Below are 26209 nucleotides of genomic sequence, written 5' to 3'. Positions count from 1 at the left end.
AACAGCAGAGTTTTTACACCCACATATATTATTATGTACACGTAGGTCAATTACATGTCATATAATTTTTTAACAACAGGTGGCACTAATGATCTTGTTGAACTTTGTAAAACACGTTTGTAAAATACGATAATAACCGACGGGTATTCCTTTTCAATACTCCGGGGCGATCACTGTAGTTAATCTTTATACAAAGGAAGCTTAATCCGTATTGTAAAACTATGGAATAGTTTTGTTAAGAATGAAAGTTTTTTTTAAAAATGTCTGTCAATCCAACATCGGTGGTGATGTGACATTCAGTTGTTATAGTTTATGTCAGCAAATTCACCTGATGACATTTTACTGGTTGTTAATTTGTTAAAAGACAGTCTACAAAGTATACATACAAAATATTCATTGTTAATAAAGAACTTTTGGTGATTTAAAGTAAATAAAACGTGACAAAAATGTGGGATATTACAAAAAATAACATATATGTATAACAATACGCTGAAGACACTTTCATAATGCTGGTTTGTCTTAGAATAGAAAATTTCCTATAACATTGAAAGCAACATATGACGTCGAATGATTGAGAACCCCGTTGCCGCAAACCACACGTAACTTGTCGTAAAACCGGTCTGCATCAGTGTTGTTAAAGAAGTACATAATTGTTCCCATTAGTATTTAATCCGTTGTAAATTTCGTCTTTTGAAATGAGTAATGTTTACTGTTGCTCCGTCTTGGTAGGAGTTGATTTATCTTTAACATCGTAATGATTGCTGTGTACGCTTTGTGGAGCCAGAAAATGAGTTGATTCCTAGCAAAACAAGCTAGAAAATGGCAACATACAACACAGAAGGTAAGGGAAACAGTTAACAACAAAACCCGAAAACCACCAGACATCACTGATGTAAGTCGTCAATCGTAATAGTCTGTGTTTCGAGATGCGTGTGTTCTGAACATACGTACATTATATATGACACTGTGTTGTGTTTCTGCCGTCTTTATTCGCTACAGGACATTCAGTGGTGGTAGAAGTGAGCCCAGATATCCACATCTGTGGTTTCTGCAAACAGCAGTATAACAATTTCCAAGTCTTTCTCGCTCATAAGCAAAATGGATGTGCTCTACCCACTTCAGACCCATCAGCCACCACTGCAACAACCACCCTCGCAGGTACAATACATTACGCCTTGTTTTGTCATTATGGCTGCCTGCAAAATGCATTAAAAGTGTGTATGTGCTGGACAGTCTAAACCTGATGCCTTTCTGTTCTCTTCAGATACCAACACAGAGTTTGTTTTTGAGGAAACATACCAGACTTGTGTCGTGAGAGGTGTTAAAAAGACCCTGACCAAAGCACAAAAAACACCTTCCAAAAAATTAAAACCTTCCCTGACTTCAAAGAGACACAGCTGCTGTTTCTCAGGTTGGTGCCTGACTGTTGTCTTTTTACGACTGTTGGAAATCTGTTTTTTTTCCTCCTGCTTCTTACCAGACAACTGTACTTCCCACCACTGAAGTCCCAAATAGAGTTATAGTTACAGCTTAGATTTTAATTTATAGATTAGTTGTAGTTTATTTATGAGTGCATAAGTATGCTTATTTCTGTTTTGAGAATTTGACTAGTTGGTGTTAGTTATAGCTTTTTGCTCAGCGTTTTAATCATCTGCATCATCAACTACTGACATTGTCTATTAGCTTTTATTTTATGTTAACCCTTTTAGATATGGAAGCATTCAAATGAGTTTCTCTTCAGATTTAATCTTATCTAAGTGATTTATCACATAATTATAATACTATACTCTGAATTTTGCATTTTTCAGTGCATATTTAATTTACCATGTAGATTTCGTAGAGTAACTTCAAAGGTTATTATATCAAAAAAGAAACGATTGAAAGAAGCATTCTTTTCAGCAAAATATGTCATTAACTGATCAGAAAAACAAGTGTCTACAACCACTGTTGACAGCATGATGGTGTTTCCACGTTCATTACAGCGCCTCTGAATGTCCAAATAAGCCATATCTGATGGGACTGAAAAGCTGAGAAAGGGCTTTTTATTTTAATTATTTCAATGTATTGATAGGATTAGTAGCTCAAAAATTATTAAGCGTTTTAGATCAGTAGATGGTTTTAATTGCCAGTAAATGGAGGTCTTTTAGGGTTAAATTCCCACTTAGTTTACACTCTCAACAAATAGTCACTTTCTCTTGATCTACAGGTTGCACTTTTAAAACACAGTATGGCCAAAAAGATATGGAGCGGCACCTTAAAACTCACACTGGTATGTCACTAACTCACATGTGGGTTTCAGAGGTATTTGGGCACTTAAAAAGCAGATATTGACACAAGTTGTTTAATCATCTGCCATTCAGGTGAGAAGCCATTTGAATGTGAACTGTGCCACAAACGCTTCAGTCGACGGGATAAGCTCAACATGCACAGCCGCTCACACACAGGCGAGAAGCCACACAAGTGTAAACACTGTCCCTATGCAGCAGCCGATAGCAGCAGTCTGAAGAAGCACCTGCGCATCCACTATGATGAACGGCCGTTTAAATGCCAGATCTGCCCGTACGCCAGCCGCAACTCCAGCCAGCTCACCGTGCACCTCCGCTCTCACACTGGTTAGTGGTTAAACACCCCTAAAGAGATGGTGATTTTTTTTTTTACAAAACACTGAAATTTGGTTTGTTTTCTTTCCATCTTTTTTCTAAGGGGATGCACCTTTCCAGTGCCAACAGTGTGATGCAAAGTTCAAAATCAACTCAGACTTGAAGAGACACATCCGGATTCACTCTGGCGAGAAGCCATACAAGTGTGAATTCTGTGAATATCGCTGCGCCATGAAAGGTAACTTAAAATCTCACATTCAGATCAAACATGGCACAGAGAACTCCTTCCACTGCATGCACTGTGATTTTAAGTGCACCAATAAAACTGCTCTGCGTCAACACTCACGGGAGCACCAACCCACTCAGCCCATTCAGTGTTCCAAGTGCACTTACTCCTGTTCAAGCAAGGGGGCGCTCAAAGTCCATGAGAGGATCCACTCAGAGGAGCGGCCCTTTAAATGTGAGTTTTGCAGTTTTGCCTCCAAACAGCGCAGCAACCTAGTCATCCACTCAAAAAAGTTCCACTCAGATAAACCTGAGAAATGCAGCGGAGGGAAAGGTAGCAGAGGTGGAGGTAAAAGTGGAGGGGCTGACTCTCCAAAACCTGTCAGCTCTCGTTACCGGGCTAAACTAGACGCAGCCCGAGCCTTCTGCTGTGACTCTTGTGATGCTTCTTTTGTAAGGGAAGACTCTCTGAGGAGCCATAAGAAGCAGCACAGAGACACTCAGAATGTATTGCAGCTCCAACTCTCCACCCAAACCAGCACAGTCAATTTGGTTCCTGCTACAACATCGCAGTGCAACACCCAGCTCGAGCTTCCCACCCCATCAGATTCAATGGCACCTTATGGCAGCGCACAGCTCAAAATCATCGTATCTCACCCTCTGAGCCAAGAGAACTCTTTAATCCCAGCTACTGTAGATAGTCAGAGTAAAACAAACATGGTTTTACTAAGCCCAGAAAACCAGGACTTGGTAGTCAACTCCATGATCCAACAGGTGAACTTGCTGGCACCTATGCAACCTCTGGGGTCATCTCAGACCGCAGAGGCAGCACTTGAACCTCAAGCAGTTCTCTTGACACAGCTCAACACTGACGACACCAACAACCCGCTCCACCAGGCCTTGCTACAGACAACCATGACAGCTCAGGACTCCAGCAATGGTACGCAGACCTTCATCACCACCTGCTCGGAACTAGAGGGCCTCAAAGCCTTGATCCAGGAGGGTGGCACAGAGGTTACAGTGGTGACTGAAGGTAACACCGCCATGGTCACCACAGCTAATCCCACTGAAATGGTGTGTGGCCAATCGGAGGACATTTCCAGACCAGCGGTAACAGTTGAGGAGAGTGCCTTAGCTTGCGAGGAAAGTGCGTTACTGGTGCCAAACATCAGCTTGGGTGGCCAGAATGTGGTCATCCACGGGGTCCCATTGATAGTATCCACTCAGCCACAGCAGAATACAATAGAACACCTCACACACACCCTCTACTCTGATTCACACACACTGGAAGGTATCCCGCAGTGAGTGTAGGGCGTGTGATTATACTTTTGTAAAAGTGAAAAGACTGTACCTGCATGATAAGCTATTTCTTTGCCAGTAAAAACACCTAATCCTGAATGTTATGTCTGTGCAGGCCATTAACACCAACAGCTTTTACTTTGAGCTGTTTAATCATTAAACTCTTAAGTAACAATAGTGATGTCATGATTCTCAACACATGTTTTAGTTTTCAGATTTTAGAATAATGAATTGTTGCAGCACAAAAGCTGAGGTCAGAATGTTGTCATCTGTAATGTTTACTGACTTTGAAACATGGAAGTTAATCTTTGCTTAGACCTTTCTGACATAGTTTGAGACACTCTGTTTTTGTTTAACTGGTTTGTTTTCAGACATTAAAAAAAAACAATAAAGTCTTAAGCATAACTTGGAATGAAATGGTTTTCCTTTGTATGAAGTATGCGTTATGAATTTCTCCCTTTTGTCCATAAGGTGGCAGCAGAGTGATTCGGCTAAAGGGCGTATTTATCACTGACATTGTGTATTGAAGTCTTCTAGTATTGATTGTGCATACTCTATAGGTGTAGCTTTTGTGGATAATTTCAGGTACTCCTCTTCATTCTGAATCTAGACAGGAGATGTCAATTATAGAGAACATTTACAGCATATCAAGGTCTCAGGTTTTAAAAGCCTTGTTAGTCCCCCAATAGATTTTCAATAAAGTGCCTGTTCTTCTCTTTGCGATATGTATTCCTGGCCATTTTTTTACACTCAGACTTCAGCACTTAGTATTTGCAGAGAATAAAAGCTGCTCCTGAATAGGAAGCTTCTCTGAACAGTTGGTCATTGATTTCTTCCTTGTCCCTCACCACTAATGGCATTACATTTTCTGGCTCAGCATGGCCACAAACTATGATAAAATTATTTGATAAGTGGGTCTGACCAGCTTTTAAGTTCAGGGTTGTCTTGAGTTTTCAATTCAAGGGAATGGTCGTCATTCAGAGAAGGAGATGGATCTCACAAGAAGCAAAATAAGACGAAGACCCAAAAATGTTTCGCTCTGCAGTTAAGTGAGCATATAAAAGAAAGAACTTCACATTGTAGCTATTAAACCCCATAAATGTGGGTTATAATTAAGTATTTCATCATTGTTTAACATTCTGTAGACTAAAATATTGAATCAGAATGAGAGTAACTGTGTAAATATGTGATCATAATCATATCCAATCCACCCATTATCACCATCTTCTTTTATTATTTTGTTATTAATATACTTTGCCATGGAGTGTGAATATAAAGAAACTTGAAGAGTGGACAAATAGACATCTGAATCTTCAGTTATATCATTCATTTCCAACTAAAATTGCAGTCACTTCATAAAAAGCGTATCATTGTTTCTGAACTCGGATATCTTACTCTCTGACATATTCAGTACCCGCATCCGAGCTTACATTACATTATTGTCATTAAAATCATTACTGGTATCAGTTAGGACTATTATCTGGTGCTGAGTTTCAGGTAGGAATGCTCTGGAGATTCTATTATATTTGAAGATGAGTGTAAATGTGGGAAAGATGGAGAAGTACTCTCTGGTTTATCTCTTTGATCTATTATCTAACAGACTTCCAGGCCCTAATCCTGTGCACCCTTGAAGAGGAGAGGCCATTTTCCCCCCTCTCTTTTTCCACATGTGACACCATAGCCAGGTTAAGTGCTTTCTCTATGGGCTACGACATTTTTAGAGCTTTGCTTTGAGGGACAGCTTAAATTGTGACCATAATGCAAAGCTTAATTTAACTTCTGTACATATGATGGACTTTGATTGAACTGTGAACGAATGCTTGCAAACACCTTACTTTTTTTAGCTTGTGCTTTAGGTGTCTTTATATGGAAATGTATTTAAATGTATGTAAGTGTTGCAGTTCTTTATTTATGGGTTTATAGTTTTCTGAAAGCTTTTTTTTTCTGAAAGGTAGCAGGAGTTTTAAAGGGACCTCTTGATACTGTATGGCACTTCTCAGTTCCTTCCTTCCTGTGTTTGAGATGTCAGCCTTTGAATGGGGTCATAAATGTCTCCCCAAAAAGCAATTTCCACTCACAGCTGCTTAAAGAAATCGTAAGTTGTGATGCATTCCTTCTGGACATAAACAGATCCAGAGAGGACCAGGTGATGGAAGAACAACTGCCAGAACAAGACTACACATGAACATTAGTAAAAAGAGGTCAGGTACTTTAAATAGTGTGAAACCCTAAATGGGCTGTAAAACAGACTTTAATGAATTTACTATAACAGTTCATTTCTTTCATCAGAGGGGGCTATAAATTGCAAACTCTTTTTCATGCTCCCTCACTTTAACAATACATTTCTGACCTTTGCTTTGTTTGCATACAATTTGTTATCCCATCAGTAAATGGCATTGAATGCTCTAATGAAATTAACTGATTGGTAAGTATTGATATGGATTTGTTTTCCAATGCAACCATCTTTTTTACTGTGACACTATTGACATCTTAAGTGAGTTTTGATTTCTGGGTACACTGGGGGCTTTTATCTTGTCTCTGTTCAATCCTTTTTGTCTGTGAAACAGAAATACAAGATGATTGAGCTATTTGATAAGGCTTTTGCAGCCTTGTAACAAAAAAGACACCCTAATTTGCCTTTCTGAATGCAATGTGATTATTTGCTAAAACATTATTAGGCCATTGTAGTGTCTCAGAGTTAAATCAATAACGTTACCTAAAGGCAAATACTTGCTGGTTTTTGCTCCAGTGGGGTTGATTGAGTTCCATTTTTATTCTTTTATCTTGGATTGAAATCAAGCACAGTTTCTTTGAAAGCAACTGTCTACTTAAATCTCCGCATTAGACACATTAATTGCTTCTCACTAATCAATCAGGTTTTATTTATATCTGGGCCTGAAAGCATTGTCACCTTCTTTGTGATGTTCATCTGGCATTTGAGAGTTTAGGGTGTTGTTTTTGTCTTTTTGTCTATCTTGGGTTGTCAGGAAGCATTTCCCTGACAGGCTCTTTGTTGTTGTTTCTTAAAGATTGAAAGCAGCAGTTTAAAACCAGTCCTCAGGGGGCAGAAAAATAAGTATAATTTTGAGCCAATAGGCATTGGTGGAGTGAGAGCACCAAGCCCATAAAAGTCCTTTAAGGGACAAAGGAATGCTACAGTATCCCCTGCTTTCCAACACAGAGCCACTGCCTTTTATAACAATGTCCTTTATAATGATGTAGTTTTCACCATTTAGCAATGACCGCCGAGTGTGATTTTCTGAATGCAAATAACCAGCTAACAGCTTTTGTGATTCGGTAACAAAGACATTTGGCCATTGTTTTCTTGTCCTGTTTCTGTGCCACTAACCCTAAACAAATGAATGTTTGCATGGTTTTGACCGTGCACATGGTGCCATGTATTGAAGCAAGAACAATCACTCAATTGTTTGCTTTTATTCCATATTTTGGGAGATGCAAGTTGGGAACACTGGCTAAGTGTTATTAGTCTTGTCCATTCTCAGGCCCTGCACAGATACAGGATTTGTTTTTTTATGCTTGGTTTTGCCACAGCCTCTGATCATTCTCACATGTCAGCATGTTGCTTTGTGTTTCCGCTGTGTGCATTCTCACAGTTGCAGAGCCGGACAGTCATTTGTGTTCGGTCAACATTTGCTTTCAGTGCCAGTGTGCCATTATAACATGATTAGATCATTCTTAAGAAATCAATCATTTATAGGTTTTATAGACATTTGGAATAAGGACACAGTTGATAGTAGGCAAGGAGGAAGCAAGTAACAATTAAACAGAGAAGTGCATCAATAACAGAGAAATGTAAGAATATCTTACTAAATAAACATTTTGTCTAACCAAACAAACTTATTTACAGTTTTAGAAATTCCACTGGTTTCCACAGATGGCTATGAGCAAGAAAAATATTTTCTTTGTTCACTCATGCCTTATCCTAAGAAAACAAACATGATGGAAATCTGATCTTTACACATACAAGCTATTGTTGTGTCTTTGTGTGTATGTGTGTGTGAATGCTCACATCCATGTGTGTGTCCTTAAATCTGTGTTTACCTTGCCTTCTTTTAAAGTGTTAATGCACACACATACTGCTGCTGCTGCCAAACGTATGCTCATCCAAACTCACAACATGATAGTGAGTAATAAGTAGAGTAGGTAATGTTTACGTTCAAAAGAAAATCCATGTGTTCTTTTTTGTTCTGCCTCATTTATCAAGATTAAACATTATTGTCATTTGTTATATCTTAATATTTAAGTTTTTTTTCACACAAACGATAAGAGTGATTTACTTCGATATATGCAGGCGCTGGTTTTACAAGATGGTCAGAACAATCATCATTGGTGATGTCTGTGGCAGACGCAGGAAATGTTTTTGTTTTCATTTTGATATGGCATGAGTGAAGAGAGGGGATGATGATAGAAGTAAGAGCGAAAGATAAGGTTAAATCTGTGCTTTTTCACCCATCACTCCTTCTAGAGCTATTTTTGAATAATTTTCTACAAATAATAGAAAACAGCACATCTCCTGTTTTGGGGAATTTTAAAAGGATTCCTCAAATTACATTCTCTTTCTGCCACCATGATGTCCACCCAATCCCATGATCTAAAACATAACCTGTCCATATTTGCTGTTTGTTTGACCCCATAAGGGCATGAACCCTGGCTGATCCTTCATCTAAGGACAAAGCTTATGTTTGCAGTGACATCATAAATGCCTGTGCAGAGACAACAATGGCTGATGAATTCAGCCAGTGTCGGGCACAGTGGACAGCGTGGAGACGTGCCCTGAAACTTCCAGTGTCATGGAAAGTTTCAGACAAGCACCCACACCTTGGCCAAACATACAGAGTCTTCCCAAAATGCGAGGGAATCAGATTGCTGTGGTTGTTGTAGAGACAGTGGCGGGGAGGGAGCGAGCCCTGCTGGGATCATCAGGTTATAACACTAAATGTTTATATGAAGGTTTGTGAGTGTTGGAGACAGTCAGAGATGAGGCTTTGCTCCTTGGGGAAGAAAGCAGCTTTGTTTTTACAGGGTGCCTGGAATGTGTTGAAGACTGTGGACATCTGCTTTATTAGCATATGTGATTCTACCCCCAGCTATGTATCTGTTGGTGGCCTGATAATGTTACATACTGTTACTGATAACTGTAAACTCACACAGAGAGAATTCCTTGTATCCAAACTTCGTAAATATATCAGTCAGGTGTGATTTAAAATCATATTTAAAGCTTAGAATTTTAACCTGGAGTTTTACGAGAGGAAATTGACTTTGCTAGGGGGTGCTTTTATATGCAAAATGTTTTTTTTTTCCCCCTAATTGCAGCGCATAGGGATTAGCACTATATGAATGCATGTGTGTGACTCTGCAAAGTTTTAGTCTGGCGCTCCTAGAGCTTATTGGTGTGAAAATTCCTCAGAAGCATTCTCAGAGTCATTCTCAGGTCATTACAGATGCATCCCACCCATGCATTCAGACTGGCTGGTGGATTACCATTTTCTTTGTTAGGCTAATTGCATTATTGTGGCTTTAAAAAAAATTCAAGTAGGGGGTATGTGGGCCTATGTATGAATGTACACATTTATTAATGAGATTTATTTTGTTCACATGGAAATGAAATAGTGTTTCCTGTTGCTTTCTTCATTACATATGACACCATTTGGGAACAAAAGTGGTAAAGGTTGCATTTATGTGTTTTAGTAAAAATAGACCATCTCAAACTCCTTATTGTATTGGTTTCAGGTTAACCCACAACACATGGCCTCAGGACAACAGCTCTTATCACATTTTCATGTCAGATAATTAATTAGTTTATGAATGATGCACCATTTCTCAAAGGCTACTTGATAAAGATCTCATGGCAAAGTCTCTTCAGACAGATATCATCTATTAAATAGACCAGGCCCATGTAACCTTACACCTTTTTGGGAATGCACTCAATCAAGCCTATTGTTTCTGTTCACATACAGTTCCTTCTGTGAGATAAGTATGGCCTGGCCACAGAGATAACAACAATGCCTTAAAAGCATGGATGAGACATTCACTGTCAACACCTCGGTTTGTAGAACTCCCACTCAGATTAATGCTCAGGCTCAGTTCAGTTGAGTTGCTAAGAAAAAAAACATACAAACAATTACTTATGTATGTATTAAGCAAGCTAATGTTTCCAACAATACTTTTCCAACAAGATTAATATTCAGACTATTAGTCATGCTGTATTATGGTGAAGCCGGACCTGTAGCGTGATTCACGAAGAAATTTAATGAGGGCAGCTCCTGAATAGGAGGCATAAATATTATGGCATGGAGGATGTGAGTCAGAACAGAGAGAATCCAGTTCATTGGGCTGTTACTTGAGTTGAAAGGAAGAAGAGGAAGTTGGTTTGAAGATTTGTCACCAGCAAATCTCTCTGTTTTTAGAAGGGGGTGGGCTCTACACGGCTCAGGAATGCAAAGAAAGACCTGGGTGTTAAGATGTTAGGATTTTTTCAAAACTAATTGAAAAAGTATGAACAAAAATCTATGGGGCTTAACATGCGTATTCATCAATTTACATTGAATTGATCAGGGTTTGCTCACTAGTGTCTATATTATGCAGGAAAATAAATTCTAAGACCAACTACAGTATTGTGAAAATGTTTAAAATAAAAGGCTTGTTGGTTAAGATCCACTTATGCATTATTTATGCCTCAACCACCCAGTTCAGCAGCTACAGGTTAATCCTAAACCTGTTCACAGTTGTGTTTTCATTCTATTAGGGCAGCTCGTTTTGCTCATTATTCCATTTCTTTTGACTACACCTAAATTCCTGCTAAAAGCTCATTTGAGGCAGTTGTCTCACACAGACAGACCCTCATCAGGAGCGGTGAGAGGCTTATACATCCATCTGCATCTGCGGAGGGCTGCTAATCTTTGACAACTGTGCCCCTCTTGCGCCATATCCGTTGCACTGCTGGTTGTGTGATACAATAGACTCCCCTCCTTTGTCCTTGAAATTGTTTTAATTAGCCCCACGGCGGGGGTGGGGTTGAAAACATAAGACTGACTCAATGGGATTGACAAAATCACAGGAGCATGATACTACAGGCTTGGAGATGCCAGACACGTGTTAGGAACAGAGAAAAATTTGTTAAAATGAAAAAAGTGACAAATGAGCAGTCAGTTCCAACCTTTATAGAGTCAAACTGTGGGTATTGAGAGACTCGGAGGAAGTACATAAATTATTTTGGATCGAGAAGTTGTAATTATGATTTTCTCTGCATGTCATTAAGAATTTAATCATCCTAGAACAATTCATCTCATTACACCAAAAGACACTGAATAATGTGAATTGTTTGTTCCTCATGGTGGAAGAAATGAAGCAAAAATGCGCATTCTTTCAGTGAGGAATTCAAATGGGTAGTTGTGAATATGTCCTGCTTGACATACCTGCTGCAGAACACACAGACACAGACAATAAACCCCCCAAAACTAATTCTTGTCATCTGTCATTTTCAGCACTTATTGCAAAACTCAAAAAACCTGTTACACTTGTTTGTCCCGATTCAGTAAACAAATGCAATGTGAGTCATCTCTGCCCCCTGCCCCCTGCCCTGTTACTTAAGGTTATATTTCCACAGGAAGAGCGAGAGGAGGATCAAACAGGACAAGACCAAGAGTATTTGGTAAAGAGTGTGAGCTTCAATGAAAGGTCGGGCGTATGTGTGGGAACATGCATGTGTAGGGGTTAGATAAGCCATAGCCACATGCAATCACTTGTCCCACCAAACATGCAGTATGGTCCATTTGGACCTCCCAGCAGTTGGTAAGTCCAGCCAACAAGAGGTGACAAGAAACCAAGTCGATATGTGATCCATGCAGATCATGTGACCACCAAAACTCCACCATAATCCAATATCTGTGTCTGTTGTGCAGGTCACTTTGTATTTGGAAGTTAATTCAGGGAATCTCTATGGAATGCCAGCCCAAGCTCTTTTCTATGTCTTTGTAACGGAGAGGGTAAGCCGTAGTTTAGAGCTATGTTTGTCACATGGCAAAACAGTAAGTCACCACAGATAAAAAATGAAGGTGGAAAAAAAACTTTGCTCTTTTATGTAAATGCTCTCACCCCCTTCCAAATTCAGCTCTCCCAAGTCAAACACACCCATCCCCCTCATGTTCTCCTCCTCCTCTCTCTGCCCCATGGGAGGAGGGGTGGCCGAGAGACGGAGCGCAAAAAAAAAAGAGAGAGATCCCAAACCATCTGAATCCCTTTTAACTAAGTGGCCAAAGAGGAGTAAGGGCAATTATTCCACCATGATGCATTCCTTTTCAGCAGAGGATACCATCACTGTTCAACACATGGAATGCAAGCTGTGTTATGGCCACTAAAGGCATGTCACATCCTCCCACTGCTCAAGAAAAGTAGCATCAGAAACAGCAAAACAGGTGCTCACAAATGCACACAGTGGGAAACTAAATATGTGTGGATAGTTTATTTATATAAATGTATTCTATTTATATACTTGTCACAGGGTCACATATCTAAAAGAGTGACACAGAGTTAAAACCCATTAGTGTTTGATGTTTTTTGAATCCGTAAAGTACTGGTAAATATATAATGATGATGTATTTTGTCACCCCTGCGTTTTTAAAAAATGTAGAAACAGATGAACAGTGGGACTTTATCGCGGGTCACACACAAAACTTTAGACTATTTCCTGTTAGTTGACCGCACACCGTTTGAACAAATCTGTGTTCTTGAGATTTAATTATCCTGTTGGTCAATTTCCTGCTACTATAAACACACGCTTAATGATGAAAAATACAGCTGTGGGACATCTGAATGGAGAAGCCTACAATTAACAAAGATTAATAACAGTGTGCTCTTATGAAGACCCCTCCTCATCGTGAGTCCCTGAGGCAAAATTCTATGAGAGAAAAGTGTTTGTTTGTTTTCACCCTTCATAGTCATGCTGATTATAAGAAACTGGAGACGTTGCATTCTTGTCTGCGTGGAATTTGGAGATTGTTAACCCCCCCTTCTACCCCACCCCACCACACCCCATCCCACTACCCATCACCTTTCATCATCAGGTAATTGAAAATTTTAGCAAAAGAAGTCACTTCTGATAAAGATTAGTATATTGAGATCTGTTTTAAACTTTTAATTCTGGTTCTTTTATTTGAACATCCCATTCTGTGACTGCATAGTAGACAATAATCCATACCCACACACTAAATTGAGACAAAATGATATGCGATTGCCGTGTTATGGGGCCTCATTTCCCATACCCCACCTGTAGCTTGTGCAGTATTGATTACTCTACACAGTCTTCCGAGGTCCACTTCTTCTGTGGTGTTTAATGGAGCTCAACATCCCCTGCCAATTCTTTCACCATTTCCCCTGAAACTGGACACTTGTGCCCATGTATCATCCAACGGCACCATCCTTAGGAAGTGACTGGAGCATGGAGCGAGAGCTTTAACACTTCTTTTAAGCGTAAGACAATGAACACAAGACAAATTTCCAACCGAGCAGCTGTGTGGTGGAAAACACTTGCCTTTGTCCAGTTCTTCCCACAGTTGCATAGGGGCTGTCATATGCTGAGCATTTGTTTGACTGTTTTAGATGGGTTTTTGAATGCATGTGGGGTGGAACCAAACACATTCTTATGTGTGTGAAAGTCACAGGGTATAAAGACAGATGTAGCTTTGCTCATTCTTTTTCTCCAATAACATTTTTTTTCTCACTTAATACTTGGGCCATAAGAAATCACACTTTAATAGTTCCAAAAACATGACAGTATCTCATATTTTACTGAAAAAGATGTTCATCCCAGTCTCATTCCAAAGTTCCCAGTGTCTGTGTCGTGTTAGCAGGCAGCGTCAATTCGCTGACACAGACAGCAGCCGGCTAAATGTGTCTGTGTGATAAGTCCAACCCAAGCCTTTCATCCTCTGGACATTCGGACGGAGACACAGACAGGTCAGGGTTAATGACAGGTTGTCATTGAACCTTTAATGTACTATGTGTTGAGTAAAGGCCTCTTACTCATCTACACAGGGGTAATGATAATGGTAAAAACGAAGAGGTTGAACATAAAAAGGACTTTTGGAATTGTACATTGATGCAGCTCTGTGCTTTGTATATGGCTTCTGTTTACAGTATAATCAAGCTACTTCTGGCAAAAGAATTCTTTTAATTTTTTATGTGTTTTTCCTTTTGTCTGATTTCACTAAGGTGAGTTCATATTCCATGTGCAACTTACCTCTCTCCTCCATTTTACCCTGCCCTCCCCATAATGAAACTAAGTATGAACAACATTTCCTTTACTGACTGTAACGGAATACTTGTTAAAAAGAGAAGAATGTGCTTTAATTTGTCAAGGGGATCTGAGCTGACAACTTTAGTAAAGTCCACTATAACAACCTTCCAGGGCCCCTGACCTAGGGAGGGAGTGACCCCTGACCTTATTTGGGCCTCTTTTATGAGGACTTTTTTCGGCTCCGGCCAGATGGCTAAACTATCAAAGGGATTTTTATGAGAAAAATCTGCAGGCAAGAGTGGAGTAGTATATTTATCTCATTGTGTAGAGGATGAAGCCTCTGTAACTTCCAACTAGGTGGGTCAAAAAAAAAAAAAAAGTTGTGGGTACATAAAGGGGCGTGTGCGCATCCCAAAGTGCAAAACTTTCGAATTATAGTCATTTGTTGATTTTATTCAAGCAAAATCATTTGTTTCTATCACAAAGAGTATGCATTTATCCTAATTTTCCTTAATTTTCCAGGCTTAGAGGTCGTTTCATCAAACCGATTGATCTTCTTTCAGTCTCTGCTTTTGTAAATTTATCTCAGACACAACTATGGATTTTACAGTATGTTATAAATGCAAGCTACTTAGCACAGAGGACCCATTATTTTTAAAGAAGCTCTAGGTTGTGTTTCTATTATCACAAGTTTACTATTGATGTAGACTTTTATACCCCCGCCAACACTAACAGTATCAAGAAAAGATATTGATTTAATGTCTTTGCAATTCAAAAGCTGCTCCGTGTCAATAGCAGTAATCAGACAGTGGATCGAAATGTAGGCGGTGTGGTTATGTAAAGCCGCTACTCTTCTGTTTTCAAACAAACTGCCACTTTTACAGGTAATGCAAAACCAGTGTATGAAAAGATTTTTATAAATGCCACCCCGAAACTGATGTGACAGTTGGTTGAGATCACAGATGGGCGCAAATCAGTGGAATTTGTGTGTTTGGGAAAGGGAAGAGTTGTGTGTCCCAAGGTCACTATAACTCGCTCTGCTCACATCACTCATGTGGCGTCTTTATGAGCGATGGGCTGTTTTGTTGGATTAGGTTTCTGGGGAAGCATTTAGGGGCAGCCTATAAGACCAGCTATACAGGAATAGATTCAAGATCCTAATAAATGTTACATCAGGAGTATGAATGAGGCATGTTTTGATATCCATATAATCCAGTGTATGTGGTTTATGTGAATCTAGCTTTGTTTGAAGGTCTTCGTATCTAATCATGTGTTTTGTAACAGTCTTAAAAACCCCACTCAGCAGGAGGAAGCTACGATCTAATACATACTCACACAGCTGCTGTAAGCATTACCTGTTTGTTGTTCTCAGCTGCTCCCTCTGAGCCCACTCGTCATACAGCTTTTGACTTCTGTATGAGCAGCAACAAGACAATTTCCAGACATGTTCTCCACATTATAAGAAATGGGATACACAGGAGGTCAAGCTTAACATCACATTCACAGTAAATATACAAAGAGTTGCAATATCCAAAGGAATATTTATTCACATCTCAAGATGAATATACCTTGTAAATGAAAATATCCTTATAATAATCACAATTTTACCTCATAAAACTGTTTTCTGATTTAAAAGAAAATTAAAAACTGATCCATTGCCGATTAACATTTGTGGTTTTTTCAGTATTGTCTGACTTGTTTTCTCCACCCCTCGTATCTAGGGTAACCTAAGCTGTTGTGGGCCTGGTTGTTTTAATGTGGCCATTCCTTCCCTTGATTGCACTCAGAGGTCGAGGAGATCTGAAGTCACTGGAAGCAGTTAAAATAATAAGAGCTGACCATGTGTTTGAGGTTAGGAGAAGGGGAGGGACGAACCCATACACAGACCTAAAAGTAGAACATAATGCAGCTTACTTCAACATTATTATTTAGTGAATGTATCATGGTGAAGCATTATTTATTACATCTGAAACTGGCAAATTTCAACACTATAAGAACCAGTAATGATTTAGTTTGATCATATTTACTCTATCTTTTTGCGCTTTTAAAATGTATCCTGCAAAACATGCAGCTTAATTTTTGTTTAATTAATAACATCATGCAGTAAATTCTGAAATATGCATTTGTGTTTAATCAAATCTACAAAGTCTGACAGTTCTTTTTAAAACAGACTTAATCTGAATTGCAAATCTTGAATCCCAAAACTTGATTATTAGAGAATGTTGTCATACCTACCATTACAACACACAGTACAACCTGCCTGTTTATTTTCCACCACACACATGGACATACACAAGCACAAGCACACACACAAAAAAAATCCTCCCTCACACACATGCACTTACACTCAGGGTAGCTGTCTCCACCCATTTTCATTCACAAAGAGAGGCTTGGTGATGGAGGCGGAGCTCATTCTGACCCAAATTTGTATGAGCCACTAGAAACGCACGCCAGGCATCTGTTATGTACTGCAGCAAAAGTCACTTGTCGGCCTAAGTCTATTGTGAAAATCTGCTAAAATGGAAACAAGTCGATGAATCATAAAGCTCATATCAGTATGGTTCCAGTTTATAATGTCAGTAATACGTTTCTCTCTGCTCATTTTACTCCCTTTAGCACCTGTTGAGTAAACTTCACAGTTTGATTTGTGTTTCTTGCAAATGAGCTAGAACCAAAAAATATGAGGGGTATCCATCACCTTTGGATTTTTTTTTCTTGTTTCACAGTTAAATCTCTTAAAAGTTTCCAACACAAAGCCCCCTCAGCGCTGGCCAGCCCACCCTGCAGATGGCCAGAGGATCAGAGGCTGTCAGCACGCTTAAACGTGCCAAGAGTCGAGGCTTCAGCCCTGTGGGGGAGGACAGAGCATGAATGGGGTATTTCCACCAACTTCTATAGCCCCCCACTGGGCATTTGTAAAATGATTTGTGGCAAATTTGTTTAATCAATATGGATGTGGGGGTTTGGATACATCCTTGAACAGAAGCCTTTCTTTCTTTCCTTTCTTGCATATAAATGCATCAGCAAGTCACAACTAAGGAAACTATTAGGAAAACTCTGGGCTACCTCAGGTTTTTGTTTGCCTCTGTGTGTGTGTGTGTGTGTGTGTGTGTGTGTGTGTGTGTGTGTGTGTGTGTGTGTGTGTGTGTGTGTGTGTGTGTGTGAGAGTACAATACTTAGCAAATGCATACCTGAGAGGAAAGAGCTTATTGAATAGAACAGTGCAAGGATTACAAGTACCACAAGTTTGCGCAATGAAAATAACAACATGGGCCGTCATCATTTCTATTTGTGATCGTTCTATAAATCTAAACTGTCATTTTATACAATTTTTATATATACATATATATATACATACATATATATATATATATATGTATATATATATATATATATATATATATATATATATATTTTAATTTGGTGTGAATTTATAGGACATTAAGATTTTCCTTCACATATGTTGGCCTAAAATACAAAAAAAAATCTCATTTTAAATTAAAGATTTCTTGATTTAACATGAGGGATGTAACCATTTATACACCTCACTGATCACATAGAAAAGCAGCAGTGGTCAGTGTTTGTTACTGAGTGTTGCATAGTGGCTTTGCAGAAAAGCAGGTGGCTTCAGTCCAGTTCTGTCATGGCTGCTGTCCATGAGGATTGGAAGCACAAAGGCGATATATGGTTCTCTCCTTTTTGTCTGGCTTGTGATTTACAGTTTTGCCTCCCGTAAAGTAAACCACCCTCTCCTATGCACAGCCACCCACACTTTTGTGTTTTTCTTAAGAGAGGAACGTGAAGCATTCTTAGTTCTATCATCTTTTTAATACAGAAACTCTAGACTTGTTGCCCTTAATGATCAAATACATACTTATTCAACAATAAGTTCAATTTCCTGTGAGTATGCATGACTTATTCTACATTTGCATACTTTTCTGGTTGCTATGTGCCGACTAGTGGTTACGGCTTTCCATCTGAGATTATTTGCTTTTATAAATTCTGGAGTGCACATAAGAACTTTTGTCACACACTCTTTATGCCACTGAGCTGAATAACTTCAATGGCCCCTCTTATGTCTCTTTTTGTTTCCTTCACTTCCTATCTAAACTCTGCTACCACAGCTTACTGAATCACAGTTCCTGGACAGATGTTGGCAGAATTCTTAATTTCATTCTCATTTTCTCAGCCTGTCAGTTTTGAAAGGGGGAAGCAGGACAGAAAATAATCAGCAGAACATCCCATAAGTCTGAATGTGGGGACAGCAGATGTGTATGTGGAGGGGGGGCTGCGACTGGGCCTCCCCAAGGCCCATCTGACCATTGTTCAGCATAGAAGCCACTTCTGTGGTTGCTATAACAACCATAATACACTCTTATCCATGTCCGTGTGCAGCACTCATGCCTGTATGAGCCCTGATTCTTTAAACTTATTGACATGGCATTAAGCCAAATAACCTGTGAATAAAATATCTGTTTTGTTTTGTTTCAACAAAAGAAAAACTTACATATTGAATTTATTTTACAAAGCATTTTATGATGAGATTCAGATACAATATTTTGATTTCAGCCGCACAAAAAACAATAATTGCATGATATTTAACCCTTGTAACGAGAAATTTGAACAGATTTTAAATGCCTTTCAGTGAATACAGTAGGCAGAGGCTGTGGGGGATTAAGTGTTCTTTTCAGTGGTCACAGAAGGCAGTCAATACCTCTGAGGTCCGCGGCTGTCTTTGTCAATGACCACTGTAAACCTACATTGAAGAGCTTGAAAACCCACCAGGTGTCTTATGGTCTTTGAGCCTCGGTGGAGAATGAGCACATTCACTGTCAAGTGCTTTATACTGTGTGTTTCTTTTGTAGTCAGGGCAGTTTTTACCCTTTACCACCCAAGAGCCTCTTTGACAGTTGTTTATTGTGTTTTTACTTTACAGCCTTTTTAAAACTGCATTTTAATATGTGTCCATCAACAGTTTTATGTTAATGTTTAAAATGGAGGAAGGATTTTTTTTCCCTTTCTATTATTTTTTTTTAGTCATTATTGTATGGTGTTTGTACATTGTCCTGATAACTTTTGCTGCTTTTTGTCAGTGGGTCAAAACTTTTAATGTCAGTGATTCGCTGTAAAACAAATCTGACTTGAATATAACACTGATTTACAGGTTTTTTTTTGCTTCAACAATAAAATGTGTTAACTGTTATATACTTTGATAAGATGAAAGGCAAAATGAATGATGAAAGTACTGGTTGGCTAATGTTTTCAAAATTATGAAGATGTGTCAATACATATATATCATTTATTTGTATATTTCTATAGCAGACTTGACAAATCTTAAGGAATCTGAAAAGTCAATTCTAATGTACAGACAGTCATTTGAAGAAGAACTGATAGCTTAGAGATAAAAACTCCCTTTGTGAAACAATTTGACCTGATACTGTATCTTCAAAACTATACCCATCCAGCACTTTTGACTTCATTTCTTTATGTCAGTGACCCAGTGTGATAAACCAATACACTTTTTTTTGGCTTTTTTTTTTGCAAATAAAGAAGCTGTTAATGTGTGCATATGTTCACGGGTGTGTCAGCCTGAGATCATATTAACATGGGTGTGTTACAGTCATCAATGTTTCATCAACCCCATACTATACTCTGGACACTTTACCATCTGGCGGCACTCGGCACCAAACTTAATCCGCTAGAGTGAATAAGCCTAAAACGTGCCCTGCTCACTCACCCGCTCACATTTGTTTTAAGAACCAAGAACCTGTAACTTCAAAAAAGCACATTTAAGGACTTTTTTTCTATTAATTTACTGTCTTAATTCACTAGTTTTTCAATTCACAGAGCAACTTAATAATAGAAAATACCTAACCATGAGTTGGCAGCTATGACTAGTGTGCTCTCATAAGCTAATTACAACTGCAAGAGGACCGATATCCTGCAGCCCCTCTGCTCAGCACTTCCCACCCTGTAAATGTTTATGACCCCGGCCCAGATTGCATCTCAGATTTGAAGGATTGGCCCCCTGTTGACTCACAGCTTGATGGTGACTGCTGAGCTCTCTCTATCTCTTTGTTTATTGTGTCACAGATTCTCCAACCGCATAACTCCGGCTCCTTTACATGCATTGATCACTAAAATTAAAACATAGTCTAAAAGCATCTCAAATTTGCCGTCGGGGGTGAATTTCTCTCTGGTGTGTCACTTCAACTCACCAAGCTTATTATTACCCAATCTATTCATATGCTGTTTCAATGTGTGGCCGATTAGTAGTGATAGTGAGAAGTGGACACAGTGGGGTTTCTTAATACAGTGAGTCCTTGTCCCCTTAACACTCCATTGTTTATTGATGGAGGCAGTTGTCATAGTCATGCAATAACAAAAGCCTGACTATTGCTGTGTTTACCTCTGCACAGGAACCACACAGGGCAATTCTCCATTAAATTACAGCCATGTGTGGACCACTGATCTCTCCCCTCACCCGCCAGCCCCTGCACCAGAGACACACACCACACACCCAGGCCTTAGCAGGATATTAGACTGTTAATATCACTATTAACTGCAACAATAAAACTAATAAATCTGGGGGCTGTCTTTAGTCAAGATATCACCCAAGAGAAGATATTAGCAAGTATTTCAGGGTAAAATGTTAAGAAAAGAGTTATTAAACTGAATTAAAAAAAAAAAAAAAATCATGACCGGAGCGCAAGTTGTTTGTGGAATGCTGTGGCACATAATTTCCTTCCCTCCCAGCCCCCAACCTCTCAGTGGTGTGAGACAAATGAGTAGTTATCTTGTTATCTTTAGAGACATGTCTTTGGTTTAAAGGCAGAGCCATTTATACTTCCTGTTTCAACCAGGTGTTGCAACCATTTCCAGTTCGACTCTTAACATGCAAATGATTCTATTTAATCAAACTTTATGTATTTGCCAGATTCAATTTACAAGTAACATATTAATATTTAATCAAGAATTTTCCTCATATGGCTTGGTGCCCAGTGCTTATGTTTGACAATGACTCATATGTATAATCCTTGTCAAAAGAGCAACATTCAATGGGGAAAAACAATATTGGTACAGCAGACAAACATCCAACACATTTCACCTCACTGCCCTCAGTCTTTATTCTAGGCTGATGTTACCAAACAAAAGGACTAAATACATGTGTTCATGAAAAGGAGCACATTTGAAAGGGTGTTTGCAGATCAATAATGAAAACAGTATACACTATAGTAATTGCTGCAAGCCTCTATTCTTGTATATGCTAGATAATGCCACCTTTAGATGATTGTATGATCACAGGAAACAAAGGATGGAGGGGAAAATTACTGTATAGTCCCAACTGTGCCCTCACAGGAAAAAAAATGTGCATTGATTCCCTATGAGTGAAGTTTATGATGTGACACGACTGGAAAAAAACACAGGATCTGGCTAGTGAGAGTAACACAAAAGGTCACCTGAACTGTTTTCATTCGTGCTCGTCTATACTCAGCATTACTTACCCTTTTCATGGGAATCAAGTCTTGCATGAAAAAAAACCCTTTTCCCATTGTCCTTTGTGAGGGTTTAATGGTGTTATTTATGACTACAAGGGAGGAAATGTTTTAAGGGGCACCTGAAGAAAACCAACAGAGTATAAAATAATAAAACAGGATCTAGGAAATGGACTCAAAAGCAATCCTAAACAAGAAACTGGTCAACCATTAAAGGCCTATAAGAGTCGAAGTGGCATCTGAAATTGTAATCTGACAACGTGCTGGGTATCTTTTACTGTGTTTTTTTCAGTAGGATTTGTAACGTCATCCATAAAGTGTAATTGTGAGAGCTCATAAGATAGAAGATTTAACTATCTTTGTAATGAAATCGAGATATCTGACCTGACAAAAGAAGAAGCTAATCCTAAAAACACTAACAATTATCACAATGACGTGAATTTTCTCATCAGTTCCAGGCAGGTCTGTGCTTTTCATCTTTTACTATGTACTAAAAAACACATGTTGAATGCACAATTCCTCTACAAGTGTTAGCAAGGCTGTTATTGTTTGTCTGCTACAAGGTCACCCTAAAGCAATTTCTGAGTACGTTTATGACTAGGTTCACATCTCTCTTACACTGAGTGAACCATTTAACTTCCTCAGTGTAAACTGTAAACTCAGGAAGAAAATCAGAAAAAGGACAGGATATAGAAAATACAAACTACACAGTAACTGTTGTGAAGCTGTTTTCAAGCCACACTTCATTTATGAGGTGTGACCCATGAAGATCCACAATTGTGACATCCATGACCCGGTGAAGGACACAGTATTATGTTTGCTCTCTGCGCTTACTGCATTGTACCACTTTTTATTTCTTTTTCCTCACAACATAACTGACATTGGCCTGTACAAAATAAATACAATAGATCCAAACAGTTAATAATTATCGCTTTAACAAAAAGTGAGGAAAATGCCAAGAAACTGTATGTTATACTATATTCACCACAGCATAGGTTAATTGATTTTTTCCCCCCTAGCAACTACCTCTTTTTCTCCTCTGATTCTACTTTCATAAGTGTTTATGCTTGTTTTTTTGTTTTTTTTATTATTATTATTATAGATTTACTGTATATGTTTTATTCTTTCATTTTCAAAAAGGGGGTCGGTTATAAGTGATATCCCTTTGGTTCCCACAAGAGCAGTTTTATGGCTGTGCACAGTTTGAGTTGTTTAGATTGAATGTGGAAGAAACAGCGTATTCAAGCATAGTTTCTTATTGGGGCAATAAACCGTCTAGACAGCACTCCCCTCTTTTTCACCTTCAGCCAGTCCCGTAAAGGGCATTTGTTTATCTGAATATACTGGCTCGTCTTTGTCTTGTAGTTATCAGCTGTGTGCATTATATAACACATGCTGAAACATTTTAGAGTAAAGCTGATGAGAAAGGCCAGAGGAAAGGAGCGTCATTTTTCATTTTTGCACTTGTGTACCGTCATATTATTCATTTTGTGATTGATGTTGTATTTTGTACTAGTTAATGCACTGCCTACTTTTAGAAAAATCAAAATGATAAATGTCTATCACAGTTACCACAAGAAAAATGACTAATCCGGTGTCTCCTGCTTCTCATATCTATTTCATGAATTCCTACATTATGTCCTCATATTGTTTAGTCTCTGAAACCTTGAAATATTTCCAGATTATCATGACATTACATTCATTACTCTTTTTTTGTTACTCCTATTTTCACCCCTACCTAAAGTCACGGACAAAATTATTAGACCACCCTTGTTTTCTTCCATTTCTTGTTCATTTTAATGCCTGGTACAACTTAAGGTACATTTGTTTGGACAAATATAATGATAACAACAAAACTAGTTCATAAGAGTTTAATTTAAGAGCTGATATCTGGCCATTTTTCATGGTTTTCTTGATAATAACCAAAATTACTTAAGTTCTTATATCAATATCTATGGCATTGTACTGACAAAAACAGTGCTTTTAGGCATTCCATGTTTCTTTTCTTTTCTGTTTTAGTCACATGATACACACAGGAGTTAGTACTTGATTGTATAACCATTGTTTTTGATGACTTTTGATGGTCTAACAATTTTTTCCGTGACTGCATAGTGCCAGTATCTTATTTGTTTGCTATTAATTCCACTTATTTTCCCTGTTTACTGACTATATGTAAAGATATCAGTCTTTATTGCGTTGTTGAAAACCGTATCTTGCAACATTTATTCCCAATTCTGATTCTTGCTACTTTATAGCATCTACTGAAATATATCTTAAAAAAACATTGCATCTTTATAAAGCACATTTTTCAGTCACTAACTCTGAACCTATCTGACCCCTCCAGAATCTACAGCAGCATATGTATGTCTTTGGTATGTGACATTCCAAAAATAAATCCCTGTGCCCATTAGTGAATGTAAAAATAGCAAGCAATGCTTGTTTTATATGGAAATGCTACTAATATTCTAACTGAGATCCCCTCCATATTACTGTCTTAGAAATCATTTGAAGTTTCACATGAGTTGTCACTGAATCTGTCAGGATACGATTTTATAAGTAGATATATACCGGATCATAAATGCAAGTATTAATTATTTAATAATGCATTTTGTTCGATCTGACTAAAGCACATTAAAAAATAAAAAATAGGCACCAGACATGTCAGTTTATAAATATGTGTTACACGTGAGCATTAATGCTATGTTATATGTATGAAATCTCTTCATTGTGTTTTTTATTCCCTATAATGTTTCAGAGTCTGCTTGTTGAATGTGAATGTGAAAAAGAATCAACATATGACTGGGGTAACTTTCTATCACAATCTGTAATTTGTCCATTGAGATGTAAAATACCAATCATTTCCATAAAATCATGTCTTCAAATCACTGTTTAGTCTCATTATTATATGAGAGTTGAACCAAAAACGGATCATAACGCACAAGTAAAGACATCATCTGGTGCACTGATCATTGTGTCAGCTTTAAAGTTTAGATGAAATAATTTAAAACTGACTTTTTTTTTTTTTTTTTAAATAAGGATTTAATGGTCCACTCCACATAAAACACAAAGTAATCCCTGCTTATACTAAATGCTGCCTTTTGGACAGAGACACAAACTTTTAGGAAGCGGGATTTCGACAGTCAAATATTGTTTTAGGCTATAATTCCAGTTTTGTTTTGTTTTTTATTCCTTATCTATAAATATTTATGTGCTTTCTGTATGGGCCACATAAAGTGCTTACTTGTGATGATTTGATATAAAAACTGATGATTGATGTCATTAAAAAGAGTAAATCTACACAATGTGAGCAAAATATCTAAAATATATAGGGGGAAATATGTTTATGATTTCCCTTAAAACAGATGCATCACATTTACTTGCAGGAGCATAATCAGATTAAAAAAAGGAAAAAGATGTTAAATATAATATTAAGCTTTCTGGAACACGTAGAATGAATATCTACCAAAAAGTAATACGTAAAAGAAGTCAGAATTGAGTATGAGACAATATAAGCATTATTAATCAGTTGTTTTAAATTATAGGGGACAATAAGAAGTTACTTGGGTTTCTGTGTGTGTTTCGGTGACAATGTCTAAGTGTGGTTTTTTAGTTGTTTTTTTTTTCATGAACAAGGAAAAGTTGGGTGTTATTGACCCTGCCTCCATCCATAGTGGTATTTCTAACCAGTCAAATATTATTTTAGGCTATAATTCCATTTTTTAAAATTCTTTATCTATGAATATTTATGTGCTTTCTGTATGGGCCACATGAAGTGCTTACTTGTAAAGATTTGACATTAAAAGTGATGATTAATGTCATTAAAAAGAGTAAATCTACACAATGTGAGCAAAATATCTAAAATATATAGGGGGAAATATAATTATGATTTCCCTTGAACTTGCAGGAGTAAATCAGATTAAAAAGAGAAAAAAGATGTCAAATATAATATTAAGCTTCCTGGAATGCGTAGAATGAATATCTACCAAAAAGTAATGCGTAAAAGAAGTCAGAATTGAGTATGAGACAATATAAGCATTGTTAATCAGTTGTTTTAAATTGTAGGGGACAATATGAAGTTACTTGGGTTTCTGTGTGTGCTTCGGTGACAATGTCTACGTGTTTTGTTTTGTTTTTTTCATGAACAAGGAAAAGTTGGGTGTTATTGACCCTGCCTCCATCCATAGTGGTATTTCTAACCAGTCAAATATTATTTTAGGCTATAATTCCATTTTTTAAAAATTCTTTATCTATGAATATTTATGTGCTTTCTGTATGGGCCACATAAAGTGCTTACTTGTGAAGATTTGACATTAAAAGTGATGATTAATGTCATT

General features: G+C 38.0%; 1 protein-coding gene across 1 annotated transcript; it reads left to right on the top strand.

The window, feature by feature from the left end:
• Window positions 1–609: 609 nt before the first annotated feature.
• zfp64 (zinc finger protein 64 homolog (mouse)) lies at window positions 610–4529 on the top strand. The gene is made up of 6 exons (XM_030139722.1): window positions 610–841; window positions 1000–1158; window positions 1265–1411; window positions 2207–2269; window positions 2361–2612; window positions 2704–4529. The coding sequence occupies exons 1-6, from the start codon at window positions 820–822 to the stop codon at window positions 4128–4130; spliced, it is 2070 nt and encodes a 689-aa protein (XP_029995582.1). The 5' UTR covers window positions 610–819; the 3' UTR covers window positions 4131–4529.
• The last annotated feature ends 21680 nt before the right edge of the window (window positions 4530–26209 follow it).

The sequence above is a fragment of the Sphaeramia orbicularis genome, chromosome 7, assembly GCF_902148855.1.
Source record: "Sphaeramia orbicularis chromosome 7, fSphaOr1.1, whole genome shotgun sequence".
NCBI lineage: Eukaryota > Metazoa > Chordata > Actinopteri > Kurtiformes > Apogonidae > Sphaeramia > Sphaeramia orbicularis.
The sequence above is the reverse complement of the archived record's forward strand: the minus strand, read 5'-3'. Positions and strand labels throughout refer to the sequence as shown.